The sequence below is a fragment of the Oncorhynchus keta genome, chromosome 12, assembly GCF_023373465.1.
Source record: "Oncorhynchus keta strain PuntledgeMale-10-30-2019 chromosome 12, Oket_V2, whole genome shotgun sequence".
Classification (NCBI taxonomy): domain Eukaryota; kingdom Metazoa; phylum Chordata; class Actinopteri; order Salmoniformes; family Salmonidae; genus Oncorhynchus; species Oncorhynchus keta.
In genome coordinates, this window is record NC_068432.1 from 13,875,789 (window position 1) to 13,892,759 (window position 16,971).

General features: G+C 45.7%; 1 protein-coding gene across 1 annotated transcript in view; it reads left to right on the forward strand.

The window, feature by feature from the left end:
• LOC118391024 (teneurin-2-like) overlaps positions 1 to 16,971 on the forward strand; it is a 279,332-nt gene that overhangs the window by 72,692 nt on the left and 189,669 nt on the right. Inside the window, exon 2 of the mRNA XM_052457754.1 lies at positions 6,333 to 6,615. Coding sequence (XP_052313714.1) covers positions 6,390 to 6,615 — 226 coding nt within the window. The 5' untranslated portion in view covers positions 6,333 to 6,389. The remainder of the gene's footprint in view (positions 1 to 6,332; positions 6,616 to 16,971) is intronic.

Consider the following 16,971-nt stretch of genomic DNA (forward strand, 5'->3'; position numbering starts at 1 on the left):
AATCCATTTGTCATGACCTTCCGAGTCAATAACTCTCAGGTAGGCTACCGCTCCTATGGCTACTGTAGAGACATCCGAGAAGATGTGTAGCTCTCTTCTTTGAGTGGTAGACAAGGAAACTGGGATGTAGGTTCGCTGAATATACAGATGTTCCAACTCCATCAAAGATTCCTTCCACATTTTCCATTGCTCTTATTTTTCTGTGGGAAGGGGGGCATCCCACTCACTCTGATCAGAAGACAGTTCTCTGATTAAGGCTTTCCCTTGCATTGTTATTGGAGCCACAAACCCAAGGGGGTCATAAAGACTATTCACTATGGACAGGATGCCTCTCCGCGTAAAAGGCTTTTCATTGTGGGACACCTGGAATGAGAAGCTGTCTGTTTCCAGGTTCCAGGAAAGTCTCAGACTCCGTTGAAAGGAGAGAGGATCCACTCCTAGGTCCAGATCTTTTAAGTATTTTGCACAGTCCATGGGGAAGGCTTCCATAACTGTTTTGCTATTGGATACAATCTTGTGTAGTTTCATGTTGCACTCCGCTAACATTGCTTGTGTTTTTCTTAGAATGTTGATAGCTTCTTCTGTAGTAGCTACTGATGTCAGGCCATCATCGACGTAGAAGTTCCTCACTACATATTGCTTGGGTTCTGACCCGTGTTCTTTCTCACCCTGTAGAGCTGCTCGTCTCATGCAGTAGATGGCTACGGCTGGTGAGGGGCTGTTCCCAAATACATGGACTTTCATCCTGTACTCAGTTACGTTTCTATCTGGATTGTTGTCTTCATACCAGAGAAACCTTAAGTAATCTCTGTGATCCTCACGTACACCAAAACAGTAAAAAATGTGTTGCACATCTGCCGTTAGCACAATGCAATCCTTGCGGAAACGCACTAGGACACCCAGGAGTGTGTTGTTTAAGTCTGGACCACTGAGCAGAACATCGTTAAGTGACACACCTTGACACTTAGCGCTGGAGTCAAATGCTACTCTTATTTGTTCAGGCTTTTGTGGATGGTAAACACCAAATATGGGCAGATACCAGTGTTCTTTGTCTCCCTCTAGTGGCGGAGAAGGTTCGGCTTGGTCGTTATCCAGCATCTTCTGCATGAAGTCAATAAAATTATGCTTCATGTCAGGCTTTTTGTCTAAAGTCCTGCGAAGTGATGTAAGACGGTTCATGGCCTGCTCCCTGTTATTAGGAAGGCTACGTCTAGTGGGGCGAAAGGGTAGTGGAGCCACCCAGTTGTTTCCATCATCCTGGAAAACCTGTTTGTCCATAATGTCCAAGAAGGCTTTGTCCTCCACTGATGGTGCTGGTTTATCATTGTCTTGTGTTTTGTCGAACACGGAACATCCCAGGTTGTCTGTGTTCACAGTTGTGCTTGAATCTCTTGGGTGCACTGTAGAAGGAGAGATGTGTTTCTGAGCTACACTGTTGTAGTTGTCTTTTACCTGGATGATGTCAGGGCAAGGGCTCAGATAGGATGTGCGGCCATTATGAAGTATGTTTGTCCTGAACACGTTAACATTGGCTGGTCAGTGAGACGTTCCCAGACATACCTCACCCACAATGACCCACCCAAGGTCGAGTCGCTGTGCATAAGGAATGTCGTGGAGCCCATTGATTTGCTCTCGTACCTTGTGTACCCTTAAGATGTCTCGTCCTAAGAGCAGGAGGATGGGAGCGTCTGGATCCGCAGCTGGAATTTTGTTCGCCACTGGTTGAAGATGGGTATGATGACACGCAATGTCGGGGGAGGGAATCTCCATCCTATCGTCTGGCCTCATGTCACACTCTATCAGAGTAGGGAGAGTGAGCTGCATGTGTCCATCTATAGAATCCACCATGAAGTTGACGGCTCTCCTGCCTGAAGTCTCTGTTACCCCAGAACAGGTCTTCATGTTGTATGGAGCAGAGCTGTCATTGATGTAGAAGAGATCTCTGTCGTGGCCAGAGATTTGTTGCTCTGTTCATCAAGCACGACATACATTTTGACAGCTTTCTCTCTTTTCCCAGCTGGATAAGCTTTGACTAGGCATATTTTTGAACATGATCTTGGATTGACTGCCTCACCACAGATCTCCGTACACTTTGAGGTGTCAGATAGAAGAGCATCGTCACCTTGCACCCTGCCATGCTCTGTCTCTGCTGTAGCGGTGTCTGTATTTGAAGGGGCTGGGCCTGGATGCAGAGCAGCAAGATGTCTGTCGCTCTTGCACTCAGGGCACTTGATTGACACCTTACAGTCTTTAGCTCTATGCTGAGTTGACCCACAACATCGGAAACAAATGCCATTCTCTTTGAGATATGATTTGTGCTCATCTAGAGTTTTGTACCTAAACCCACAACACTTTTTAAGAGGATGAGGCTTGTTATGTATGTATTGGGCAGTGATGGTCAGGGCTTTCAACCCTTGTCTTACTGGGTTTGGTTTGGTGGTCTGAGGGCTCAGATGGCACATCTGTTTTGTATACAGTCACATGTGCCTTGATGCTGGTTAGTTGAGGTGCAGAGGGGGAAACTGGGGTTATTTCTAGTTTTCGCCTGGTTCCTGATAAATCTCGAGAAGAACGAGAATGGTGGGAATGATACCCGATAGTCCTCCTTGTATTTGGATCCCTGTGCTATCCATGTTTCTTGTAAACTGAATGGAAGTTTCTCTACTGTAGGGTTTACCCCCCGAGATATGTCCAAATAAGCGAGGTACCCTTCTACTTTAGCACACTCCCGTTCGCGAAGAATGTCACCTAGTTCTCTTAGTTTGTGATTGTCTTTGTTGAAAATCATAAATGTTCTTCAACAGTGCATTCTCGATCACTTCGGGTGTACCATAGCACTCTTCTAGTCGTTGCCAGACCATGTTAAGCCCTGTTGTTGCGTTGAAAATATGGACAGATCTAATTCTCTTTGCTTGCTCAGACGACTCTGCCCACAGCGACTTGGTAATTAGATCTAACTCCTCTGGCTGATAAATTCAAGTCTCCGGTAGCATTGAGAAAGGATGCTTTCCATGCCCAATAATGTTCAGGGCGATCATCAAACTTCAGGAGTTCGGAACTCACCATCTCATGGCGTAGGAGGTACTTGATGAGGTCTGATGCCACTTGTGACTCAGGGAAGTTTTGTGTGTGTGACTGGAAGTGGGCTTGTTTTCCATTTCCACCATGCTGCTGTTCCTTTCTTTTGAACGGAGAGTCTCTGCTCATGCACTGTTGTTTGCTACTTTCTGGATTATGGCATGTAGCTGGGTCAACACTAAGCTCTTGTTTCTCTACTTCAAATGGAAGTTCAGCAAAGTAGGGCCTAGCAGGTTGTTGCACATACTCACAAGTACGTTGGACTGGACTTAAGGGCTGTGTCCCTGTGTCTAGTTCTTTGCGAAGCTCTCTGCGTTCTGATTCTTCAAGGGCTGCAGCTTCAGCCAACGCAGCAGCAGCTGTTCGCTCAAATTGGAAAACATAGAAACTTGCATCGAGGGCAGCTTTTTGCTTCATCACAGAAGCTTCCTTCTCAGCATAGGAGACTTGAGCGCGTGCTGCGTCCGCCTTGGCACGTGCTTTGATGCCTGCAGAACTCGCCGCTGAGGATCTGTTTGACTGTTTTGATGACCTTGATCTTGTTGACAGACTTGGTCCCAATGTGCTGAAGAGACTCCTCCATCTTTCTGTGTTGAACACCTGGCTCTGGTTGTTGTACGGTAGACTGCTGGTCTTCCCTAGGATCAGAGGCTTTGTTGGCTGATGAACGTAGAAACATATCCACCGTGTGCAGTTATTCCTGTGCTTGAGCCCGGCGTGATGAAGTTTTTTCACTATTCTGCCCTTGAATTGCGTTCCCATGCAAAACTAGACAGATAGCTAACAACTAAGTCTTCAATAAAACTCCAAAGGCGTGACTTTCCTTGAATTAATATATTGAAAACGTTTATGTTGTGAAACTGCAAAATACAGAAAATAATATACTTTGGTATTCAATTCACACCGACATACTGTAGCTGTACATTATATATTTGAAGTTGCATGAATACAAAGCACGTGCTAAGGTACCATGCATGTGGCATGATGCCAAACCATATAGCTAATTGTTACTCATATGGTAATTGGCTAACTCCTTTAATTACTCTAATAATGTACAACCATCTCTGTAGAATAACAAAGCATATTACACTAGAAACAGTAACAAAACTACTGTATAGTATATTTTACGATTTGTTTGCATATCGCACGAGCAACGTAATACAGCTAACGACATACATGAAAGGCATTGTAATTTGTGTGAGGAAATGCAACCAACCAACATTGATATATGTAAGCAACTCTATCAATAACAAGATTATCATCACTAGCTAAAGGCTTGAATCAAACTTACAAACAAATATTTTCCGAGGCTGAAGCGTGACAAGAAATAACTAGACTAAAAGCCCTGCACCGCAACGTTGTTTTTAGGTGCTTTTAGCTGCAATGCGTACAGAACGAATTCTCTACTTCCTGTTTGCGTACAGTCTTTCTAAGTACCAGAAAGCTCCACTAGGGGGCGAATAACACAATGGAACACAATGAAAATACATCTTAACCATTGTAATAAAATAATCTGTTACCTTCTAACAGGATGGCAGCACAACTATAGTACCCTCAAACTCAACTTTGGACCTCGAAGCCAGTTCCACAGCTTTCTTTCATTGTTCCCCTATAATAATAAAAAAGTGAAGTGGTTTTGCAGACTGTAGTGTTTTTGCAGACATTACTTCAGTATTTACAATTGTATTCTACAACATTCTATAGTAAGTAAAACACATGATCGGGGGATACTACAGTGTGTAGTTTAGTATTATGCAGTAAACTACAGTTTACTACACAATTAGGACACACTCTCCCACTATAGTAAGTGCTGTAGTATTCTATGGTAAACGGTAGCATTTGTTCATGTGGGTAACCAGTGACCACAAGCAAGGTTGGCCGGGGCCATAGTAGATGAGAGAGATCTACATAAGAGACACTGTCCTGTATGTGTCATCATGACTCACTTCTTGTCTATTGTTGAGTGGGTTAATATTGTCAGTCCAGATGAGTGTCAGCGTTTACCACTTACCATGATGAGGCCTTTGTGTGTGTAAGTACTGCTGGTAATCAATGCCCAGAGTGGAGATTCCTCTTGATATGTAAACACTTCAAATAAAACCTTATTAAAAGTATTGATCTGCCCTCAGCTACATGCCCAGTCAGTGGAATTAAAAGTAAATGTTTAAAAGCTTCATATGCAAGCTGTTATCAATCGATTTTTCCTTTGTTTCCTGTAAACATTTTGAAACTACAAAATAGTATACGAGAGAAGCAAAGTATTCTTTCATATGCTGCTTATGTTGAAGTAACAAGGACAAGTGTAACAAGAATCTTTCCACTTTTTATGCCTATGAGGTTATGCCTGTGAGCTTCAAATAGTAGTCATGGTTGTACTATTCTTTTGTGCATTTCATCTGAACCTGTTGCTGTGTGAACATTGTTAAGATGGATAGCAAAAGTGTTAGTTTTGTTCTAATCAGAGGTCTACTATTCAAAGGGAGATGCATTATACTACCTGCTCTTTGCCGCCATAGTTTCCTGCTTCTCAGCTGCTGGTGGTGGGGTGGTGGTGGTTGTTGTGAGGCCTTGGCTGGGCCTGGCTGGTGTAGCACAGCCTCAGCCTCACAGACAGATGCAGAGTGGGCTGGTGTCACTGAGCGTCTGGACAGAGGCCTCCTCCCTCCAGCAGAGCCTGCTGGCTATGTTTCACTGGGGAGTCAGAACAGAACTAACTCAATAATGAGCCTGAAACACAGTGAAGCTCCCCAGTCCTCATCCCACCTGCAGAGACTGCTCACTGTGTGAGTGGGAGAGTGTGTCCTGACTGTGTTTTGACAGTGTAGTCAGTCAGGTGTTGATTGTGTTGATGAGTGTATCTCTTTAACCCCAGCAGGAGATTTGGAATGGGACTCCACCAATCCCCATGGGGCTCCCATTCTGTGTTGACTTGATGTCTCCAAAATAGATTTTCACTGTTAAATACTTGTTTGGTATATTTCTTTCCATTTCCACGGAAAGAGCATGACTCTCACAGGCAGTGTAAGGGACTGCATGTCACTGATAGATACTAAAGATAGGTAAGGTACTTAAGACAACACTGTGTGGTGGCCCACTATTTGAACAAGCATATTTTTCAGTCCAGTTCTTTTTCCTCTGTCTTTGCAGTCCAGTTCAGCGTGCTCTTAGTATTCTAGGAAGTGAACGTGTTACTTTGACGTGTCAGTTTTCATGCATGCTCTGCTCTCTCTCTCCCTCACTGTCACCCCTAACAGGTGAGCGCATCAACCTAAGCCAATCCCCTCAGAGCATCTACGCCGGACGCCGTGAAGATGGACACAAAGGAGCGGCGGCACTGCTCCCTGACCCGGGGCCGCTGCAGGAAGGACTTCCACCATGCTATGGCATCCCGGGAGCCCGAGGAGTGCCGCGTGGCCACCCAGAAGTCCTACAGCTCCAGCGAGACGCTCAAGGCCTACGACCCCGACACGCGCCTGCGCTACGGGGGCTGTGTGGCAGAGCTGGTGCATCACGAACATGAGGAGTATGTCCGTCAAGGTGAGCTCTATGTTCCTGTCTCCACTGACCAGGGATTTATTTCAGTACATTCTCTTCCGTTTTCACAAGATTTCATTTTAGTCCGGTCCGCAGCTTCTTGATAATGTTGTACTCAAGGGAAACTCCCACGGTCTCTGTCATGATGTGGGTCTAGTATTGGGCGGGATCCAGATTTCCATCCCTACATACTAGAGCTGGGCAAAATAGACAACAATCCATAATCACAATAAATTGCCTGAATTAATGTGACCACGATAAATAGAACGATAAGTTTATAACATTAATGTGCACCACAGTTTTTCTTATTATTCTTTAAACTACGAGTACTAATTTGATGGTTGTATCCATCATTTGTCCTATTAACAATCACCCATATTTGCAAACTAGTATAGGATATCAGTAAAATGCTTGCAATAAGTGATCGGTGTGGTCCGTGTCGATCATTTTTGGTTTATCATACTTCTTACCATACCTATACCATACCAGGGTATACACTATTACCGGCAGTGCACACAAGAGGTGCTATTTCTTTCCAAACTTTTTTATCCCGACTCACCAAACAGATATTGTGGCTGTAATTCATTACTATTACCATATTATGCTTAATGATTCTGATGAAAATACCCTCTTTGTCTTTATCAAGCTAACGTTTTTGCATATTTTCAGTGTGGAACCTACGTTTAGGGGGGTTATAGCCAAGGCTAACCAATTCTAAATGGCACTAGCAGTTCGCAAAGCAGTTTAAGCAGAAATAGACAGGATGCAATTATTCCAAAACTGCAGCTCATTGTTGGAACACATATTTTCCTACTTCAATCAACAAGTCCATTTTACGTTTGTGATAAAACTGTCATCACTTGGCAAGGAATATAGCTTGTGTATCCCATCACATATATACGTTCTTCAAGGAATTTATTTATGTAGGCCTAACGGGAGCTTGTGTGTGCACTCAGCATGCGTGTGTGGAGGGAGCGGTCGGAACGCAATTGATTGAATGAGACACGGAGGGGAAAGTAAATTTAGGGTGAAGAACGGTGTGACGCTTGGCTTGGGATCTTTTTTGTTGTGCCCCACAAGTGCACATGTATTGAACGCTAGAGTCAAAGCAAATTAACGTTGTCTTCAAGACACATTTTCACTTGCCTGTTTGGGCAGCCACAAAGCATATCCCACCAAATAGTTTTACAGTATTTCAGCCAAAGAATATTGCAAAATGGGGCAGTGCTATCTAGATGTATGTTAATTTCCCTTTGCATGCCTGGCTCTTTGAGGTATGGGAATGGGGGGGGAGCACTGAGTTTATCACTGATATAATTGGTGCGGGCTTGCTCTCGGTGATTGTCTTACTCTCCCAGCATTGACGGAGGTGGCTTATGGTAGAGAAATGAACAATACATTCTCTGGCAACAGCTTTGGTGGAAATTCCTGCAGTCAGCATGCCAATTGCATGCTACTTCAAAATATGAGACATCTGTGGCATTGTGTTGTGTGACAAAACTGCACATTTCACAGTACCCTTCCTACAGGCTAATTCTGACATGGCCCTCCAGCATGACAATGCCACCAGCCATACTGCTCGTTCATTCTGACAGGAATGTCAGTGTTCTGACATGGCCAGTGAAGAACTTGCAGGTGCCTTGGTGGAAGAGTGGGGTAACATCTCGCAGCAAGAACTGGCAAATCTGGTGGAGTCCATGAGGAGGAGATGCACTGCAGTACTTAATGCAGCTGGTGGCCACACCAGATACTGACTGTTACTTTTGATTTTGACCCCCCTTTGTTCAGGGACACATTATTTCATTTATGTTAGTCACATGTCTGTGGAACTTGTTCAGTTGATGTCTCAGTTGTTGAATCTTGTTATGTTCATACAAATATTTACACATGTTAAGTCTGCTGAAAATAAACGCAGTTGACAGTGAGAGGACATTTATTTTTTTGCTGAGGTTATATATTTTAAAGATCAAGCTTTGACATCCATTCGAGTACTCATGTCCATCCCTACCCCAAACCAATACAGTTGTTTTGGGACCGTCTGTATTTTAAAATACCCTGGTATACAATATACCACCCAAGCCTATGCGTCTCTCTTTTCAATCACTCTTCAAACCCCAGACTCACCTGGTCATCTGTGGCACTGTAGGATTTCACACTACACAAGGATGTTGCTTTCTATGGAAGAGATTAAGGGGAGTTTCTGGTTATTTTCAGTAAAAAAATGCCAGTCCAAACTCACTTTCCTGGTCCACAGAGTGTGGATTATTCATTTTTCCTTCACGGGGTTGGACAAGCAATGACCCTTAACTTTCTCTCTCTCGGAATATTCAGTAGCTAAATGCGCCCTTTCTAATTCAATTTCACAGGATACTAAACCCATGTGAAAACAATTGCAAAAAAGCTTTTAACATTCCTGTCAGTTTGTCAATTAAAAACTGGGTGACAGATGTGCTGCTTAGATTGGATCCAGACTAAAGCCCATCAATATTAATTTGAGGATGAAACCGTGATGAGTGACAGGTTGGGCCTGCTCCTACATTGTATTTTGTCTACAAAACGTTATTATATGCACAATGCTGTAGCTCTCACGTTGATTAATTTGATCAAACACATCTCTGTTGGGCTCATGAAAACACACAGTCAGATGGTGGCCAGGCCTATTAGTGTCTGGGAGGAGAGATAAGCTACAACATACACAGGCTGGGCTGCTCCTGGCCCGGACACTCAGCGGGGAGGAATAGAATGGAATGCTGCTGGCTCCCTGCACCGACAACATTTACATCTAGAAAGTCATTGAAACATAGCAGAGACAAACCCTGTTGGTCAAAGTCTATCACTCTTTCTCCTCTCTTCCCTAGCGAATCATGGGAATTCATTTCTAAACCTTGCTTAAAGTGAACAAAACGTTTGAATATCGTTCTACTTTATTCAAATGGGTAACAAAAGTAATTCCCCAAACAAAGATAATCAGTTGCATAGCGGTGTCCTAACACTTGTCTGTAATCGTTCAGTATTGTTTGTGGAAATAATCAATTGCATACAGTATATGCCATTTAGCAGACGCTTTTATCCAAAGCGACTTAGTCATGCGTGCACACATTTTACAAATGGTGGTCCGGAGAATCGAACCGACTATCCTGTGGTTTTCAGCCCTCTCTTGACAGACAGACAGACAGACACCGTGGCATACACACTGCTTCCTTTAGATGTATTTTATTATAATGTAAGTAGCACTAATTCAAGTCCAAGCAGAAGGCAGACACTTCCAGATGTTACATAGAACTTCTATCTCACTTTGTTATTCATCTTTAACATGAAAGATGTAGTTCACTACCATTGTATGACCTAGGTTATGCTGTTGCCTTACACCGTACAGTAATTCAATGGGTGCAGGTTTTATTATGACATTTTAATTTGACGTTTTCTCTTTGTAGGTACGGTGACCCATTCTAAGCGGTTGCCTGTGGTTCTCAATATGTGATTGCTGTGGAATTAACTGCTAAGGCCTCACACAGAACTGCATTACTCTCTCTGTAGCATGGTTCCGTGTTCCCTGGGAGATGAGCTTAGGTAGAGATAAAAGGAAGAACAAAGACAGGTGTCGTGCAGGAAGGAGTCTCTGGGTTGAATATGCAGCTCTGGAGAAACCTACTGAGGATACTAAACAGTCTGCCTACCTCACCCAGAGCCATAGCTCACCTTGTCCTCACCTCACTCTCACATCACACAAGCATTTTCCTCCATGGATACACTGTACCATGGAGAGCAAGTGCCACCTGATGAATATGAGAATTGAGGGCAAGAGAGAGAGAGCGGAGACAGAAAATAGACAGAATGCACCATAACTTTAACACAACTGCTTGACAGACTTCGTGAAGTTTCTGCTGCCATCTGAACCAATTTCTTGCAAAAAGGCCTCTTAGGGACACATGCTTGTTCTCACCCTCCACCCTCTGTTCCCTCTATTCACCTATTCCCTGGCAGGTGATGTATCATTTAGTCACCGAGATAAATGAGGACATAAAACTGTCCGCGTCTACAGCTTGAACACTGCAGTCAGGGTTCAGATGTGTGTGTGTGGGCCTGCGTCAGCCACAGCCATATGGTTGGGGATATCAGGTAGAGCAGGAGAGGCTCGTAATGACCCTGAGCTGATGAGAATGCACGCCGTCTCAGCCGCGGAGAGCGGAGCCAATCTCTCCATCAAGAGCAGTTTGGCTCCATGCAACATCTGGTGTCATGCACTTCTGCTCCCCGGTTCAACCATTACCAAACACGGCTCAACCATTACCAAACACTGCTCAACCATTACCAAGCACGGCTCAACCATTACCAAACACGAATCTACTCAAAACACGGCAATGTCGTTTGTTCTCATTTGCCCGCATTGTTTGTTCTGGGTCTTTATCTTTGTGCGTGCATGTGCCCTTCATGTTCCAACGGAATCCTGAACATAATACAGACATTTCACAATAAAGCCTTTATGTTGATAGCCATAAATACAGGCCTAAATAAACATAACTTTGGTTATGGTAGAGTACAATTCTGAGGGATGTAGACAACAAAATATAATCTTGATACAGAAATAGAGCTGGGACAGACTTGAGAGAAAACCGGCGGAAGATACAGCCATTACCATTGTGTGAATCCATAGTGACGCTTGTGACCACTTGTTAGACGAGTTGTCATAAACAGAGATGATAGATCATTTTCATTGTCGAGGGGAGCGTTTGTCCTTTGGTTTAAGGAGCTGTGTGTGCGAGCTGCACAGACTAAGATTGGGATGTAATATTGATGGGTTGCTGGCTGCTGATGCGCTGTCTTTGCCTGGGAGAGACTACTGGAATATGAATGAGCCTTTAGGGGGAGGAGGATGGGGTCTGGGGCCAAACAACATGAGTGTGAGGAGATGGCGAGCGGTGTGGCGCGCCAGGACAGGTTTCCCAGAATATCAGATCATGGCCATGCCACTGTGATCTAAAGAAACAGCGGAGTGCAGGAGACATACAGGGCTGTCTATTTGTTCCTGTCTTTCAGTGGGTGTCTCCCCGTCTGTATATCCACCTCAAAGGCTGTTTTGTGCGCATTGTGTAGGTGCAGTAGGCCTAGAATAGGTGGACATTAATTTCAATGCTCATAGTGATAGGAGCATGCCGCAATAGTAGGGGATTGGATGGCGAGATAGTGAGATGACATTTGTAGGTCAGTGCGAGGGCTTAGTGTGCGAGGGCACCGTTTGGTTTTACTACTGTAGCCCTCGGAGGCTGTGTGGTGCTAGTTTGTTAATTCAATTAGTTCCATCACAATATACTCTCAGCTCTAGTGCACAGATCGTGATCTTTCACCTTTCTCTCTACATAGAGCACCAGCTGCATAAGTCACCTCAATAATCAACAACATTTATTCTGTCCTTTCTGCAATTTTTTTTGTTGACTATTTCAATAGAAATGTGAGAAAGCAACTACTTTTCTGAAACTATTGGATTGGCTGGCTTCAACTAATGACAGGGCTGTATCTGGCAGGACTGTATTTTTGATATTTTTCTTATGTAACCTTTATTTAACTAGGCAAGTGTCACGTTCTGACCTTAGTTCCTTTGTTTTGTATTAGTATGGTCAGGGCGTGAGTTGGGGTGTGTTGTCTATGTTCTTTTTTCTATAATTTGGGATTTCTATGTTTGGCCTGGTATGGTTCTCAATCAGAGGCAGCTGTCAATCGTTGTCCCTGATTGAGAACCATACTTAGGTAGCCTGGTTTCACCTTTGAGTTGTGGGTGAGTGTTTCCTGTTGTAATGTTTGTTTCACATTTCAGGACTGTTTCGGTTTTCGTTTGTATCATTCACTTTGTTATTTTGTATTCTTTAGTGTTCAGTTTAATAAACTGAAATGGACACTTACCACGCTGCACATTGGTCCGATCTCTCCTACTCTAAGAAGAAATATGTCACAGAATCACCCACCACCAAAGGACCAAGCAACGGGCAGCAGCAGCGATCTCAGGACTCCTGGACATGGGAGGAGATCCTAGACGGCAAAGGACCCTGGGCACAGGCTGGGGAATATCGCCGCCCCAAGGCAGAGCTGGAGGCAGCGGTATGAGGGGGCAGCACGGCAGCGCGGCTGGAAGCCCGAGAGGCAGCCCCAAAAATGTATTGGGGGAGCAGACGGGGAATGTGGCGAAGTCAAGTAGGAGACCTGCGCCAACTCCCCGTGCTTACCGGAGAGAGAGGGACCAGGCAGGCACCGTGTTATGCCATGAGGCGCATGGTGTCCCCGGTGCGCGTGCATAGCCCGGTGCGGTACGTAGCAGCGCCTCGTGTCGGCCGGGCTAGAGTGGGCATCGAGCCAGGTGCCATGAAGCCGGCTTAGCGCATCTGGTCTCCAGTGCTTCTCCTCGGGCCGGGGTACATGGCACCAGCCTTACGAATGGTGTCCCCGGTTCGCCAGCACAGCCCAGTGCGGTCTATTCCACCTCGCTGCACTGGCCTGGCAACGGGGAGCATTCAACCAGGTAAGGTTGGGCAGGCTTGGTGCTCGAGAGCTCCAGTGCGCCTTCACGGTCCGGTCTATCCGGTGCCACCTCCACGCACCAGCCCTCCCCGCACCAGGCTGTCTCTCCGTCTCCTCCCTACAGAGTCTCCCGCCTGTCCTGAGCTGCCGGAGTCTCCCGCCTGTCCTGAGCTGCCGGAGTCTCGCGCCTGTCCTGAGCTGCCGGAATCGCCCGTTACTCCGGAGCTGCCGGTGTCTCCTGCCTGTCCAGCGCTGCCTGAATCTCCCGTCCATTCGGGACCCATTGCTAAGGTCCCCAGTCCTAGGTCTGCGGCGAGGGTCGCCGCTTTAAAGAGGCCACGGAGGCGGGTTAAAAGGCAGACAAAGACTATGGTGGAGTGGGGTCCACGTCCCGCACCAGAGCCGCCACTGCGGACAGACACCCACCCAGACCCTCCCCTATAGGTTCAGGTTTTGCGGCCGGAGTCTGCACCTTTGTTATTTTGTATTCTTTAGTGTTCAGTTTTATAAACTAGAATGGACACTTAACACGCTGCACATTGGTCCGATCTCTCCTACTCCTCCTCAGAGGAGGAAGAAGAAACCTGTCACAGCAAGTCAGTTAAAAACAAATTCTTATTTACAATGATGGTCTACCGGGGAACAGTGGGTTAACTGCCTTGTTCAGGGACAAAACAACTGATTTTTACATTGTCAGCTCTGGGATTCAGTCCAGCAATCGTTCGGTTACTGGCCCAACGCTCTAACCACTAGGCTACCTGCCTCCCCCATGGAAAGGCATATTGAATATAGAAATAGAATGATAGAGTCCATACAATCACCTATACAATTCCAATCTATCTGACAGTCATATTTGATCTTCACAATACATTTAAATCAAATCAAATCAAATGTTATTTGTCACATACATGGTTAGCAGATGCTTATGCGAGTGTAGCGAAATGCTTGTGCTTCTAGTTCCGACAATGCAGTAATATCCAACGAGTAATCTAGCTAACAATTCCAAAACTACTACCTTATACACATATAAGTGTAAAGGGATAAAGAATATGTACATAAAGATATATGAATGAGTGATGGTACAGAGCGGCATAGGCAAGATGCAGTAGATGGTATCGAGTACAGTATATACATATGAGATAAGTATGTAAACAAAGTGGCATAGTTTAAAGTCGCTAGTGATACATGTATTACATAAAGATGCAGTAGATGATATAGAGTACAGTATATACGTATACATGAGATAAATAATGTAGGGTATGTAAACATTATATTAAGTAGCATTGTTTAAAGTGGCTAGTGACATATTTGACATCAATTCCCATCAATTCCCATTATTAAAGTGGCTGGAGTTGAGTCAGTGTGTTGGCAGCAGCCACTCAATTTTAGTGGTGGCTGTTTAACAGTCTGATGGCCTTGAAGCTGTTTTTCAGTCTCTCAGCCCCAGCTTTGATGCACCTGTACTGACCTCGCCTTCTGGACGATAGCGGGGTGAACAGGCAGTGGCTCGGGTGGTTGTTGTCCTTGATGATCTTTATGGCCTTCCTGTGACATCGGGTGGTGTAGGTGTCCTGGAGGGCAGGTAGTTTGCCCCCGGTGATGCATTGTGCAGACCTCACTACCCTCTGGAGAGCCTTACGGTTGTGGGCGGAGTAGTTACCGTACCAGGCGGTGAAGTTTGTGAGTGCTTTTGGTGAAAAGCCGAATTTCTTCAGTCTCCTGAGGTTGAAGAGGCGCTTTTGCGCCTTCTTCACGATGCTGTCTGTGTGGGTGGACCAATTCAGTTTGTCTGTGATGTGTACGCTGAGGAACTTAAAACTTACTACCCTCTCCACTACTGTTCCATCGATGTGGATAGGGGGGTGTTCCCTCTGCTGTTTCCTGAAGTCCACAATCATCTCCTTTGTTTTGTTGACGTTGAGTGTGAGGTTATTTTCCTGACACCACACTCCGAGGGCCCTCACCTCCTCCCTGTAGGCCATCTCGTCGTTGTTGGTAATCAAGCCTACCACTGTTGTGTCGTCCGCAAACTTGATGATTGAGTTGGAGGCGTGCGTGGCCACACAGTTGTGGGTGAACAGGGAGTACAGGAGAGGGCTCAGAATGCACCCTTGTGGGGCCCCAGTGTTGAGGATCAGCGGGGTGGAGATGTTACCTACCCTCACCACCTGGGGGCGGCCCGTCAGGAAGTCCAGTACCCAGTTGCACAGGACGGGGTCGAGACGAGTTAGGAGGGTACTATGGTGTTGAATGCCGAGCTGTAGTCGATGAACAGCATTCTCACATAGGTATTCCTCTTGTCCAGATGGGTTAGGGCAGTGTGCATTGTGGTTGAGATTGCATCGTCTGTGGACCTATTTGGGCGGTAGCAAATTGGAGTGGGACTAGGGTGTCAGGTAGGGTGGAGGTGATATGGTCCTTGACTAGTCTCTCAAAGCACTTCATGATGACGGAAGTGAGTGCTACGGGGTGGTAGTTGTTTAGCTCAGTTACCTTAGCTTTCTTGGGAACAGGAACAATGGTGGCCCTCTTGAAGCATGTGGGAACAGCAGACTGGGATAGGGATTGATTGAATATGTCCGTAAACACACCAGCCAGCTGGTCTGCGCATGCTCTGAGGGCGCGCCTGGGGATGCCGTCTGGGCCTGCAGCCTTGCGAGGGATAACACGTTTAAATGTTTTACTCACCTCAGCTGCAGTGAAGGAGAGTCTGCATGTTTTGGTTGCGGGCCGTGTCAGTTGCACTGTATTGTCCTCAAAGCGCGCAAAAAAGTGATTTAGTCTGCCTGGGAGCAAGGCATCCCGGTCCGTGACTGGGCTGGTTTTCTTTTTGTAATCCGTGATTCACTGTAGACCCTGCCACATACCTCTTGTGTCTGAGCCATTGAATTGCGATTCTACTTTGTCTCTATACTGACGCTTAGCTTGTTTGATTGCCTTGCGGAGGGAATAGCTACACTGTTTGTATTCGGTCATGTTTCTGGTCACCTTGCCCTGATTAAAAGCAGTGATACTCCTGAATGGAAATTGTAACAGTGTAACAGTGTTGCTTCTGTCCCTCTCCTCGCCCCAACCTGGGCTCGACCCAGGGACTCTCTGCACACATCAACAACAGTCACCCTCAAAGCATCGTTACCTATCGCTCCACAAAAACCGCAGCCCTTGCAGAGCAAGGTAAATAACTACTTCAGGGTCTCAGAGCGAGTGATGTCACCAATTTAAACACAATTAGCACGCACCCCGCAAACCATTTCACACCGGTTGCACTCACCACTCTTTTGACCTCCTACTTTTCTGCAGCAACTAGAGATCCGGGTCAACAGCATCAATAAAACAGTTGTGCTTCCGTCCCTCTCCTCGCCCCTACCTGAGCTCGAACCAGGGACCCTTTGCACACATCGACAACAGTCACCCTCAAAGCATCATTACCTATCGCTCCACAAAAGCCACGGCCTTTGCAGAGCAAGGGAAACCACTACTTCAAGGTCTCAGAGCGATTGACGTCACCCATTGAACCGCTATTAGCGTTGTCATGACATGGCCCTTTCTGGCTTCCCCCTCTCTCTTGCTCTCTCCTTCACTGAGGTTCTGTTATCTCAGGTCGTCTTTCCCCCTGGTCATGCAGTATAGGAAGAGAGAGTTTCACAGCAGAACAAAGGAACTTCTACTACATCACAGAATTTCAGGACTGAACAATATCCATGTTTTGGAGAATGTGTAAACAGTCGGTGGAGAAGCCAGCTGCGACCCGGTCCGTTTTGTTTCATGTTTGTTACCTCACAAAAGACAATACAGCCATATTACCATAACTCTGTTTATACAGGTGCCTCCGTTATGAGGTTTGCATAT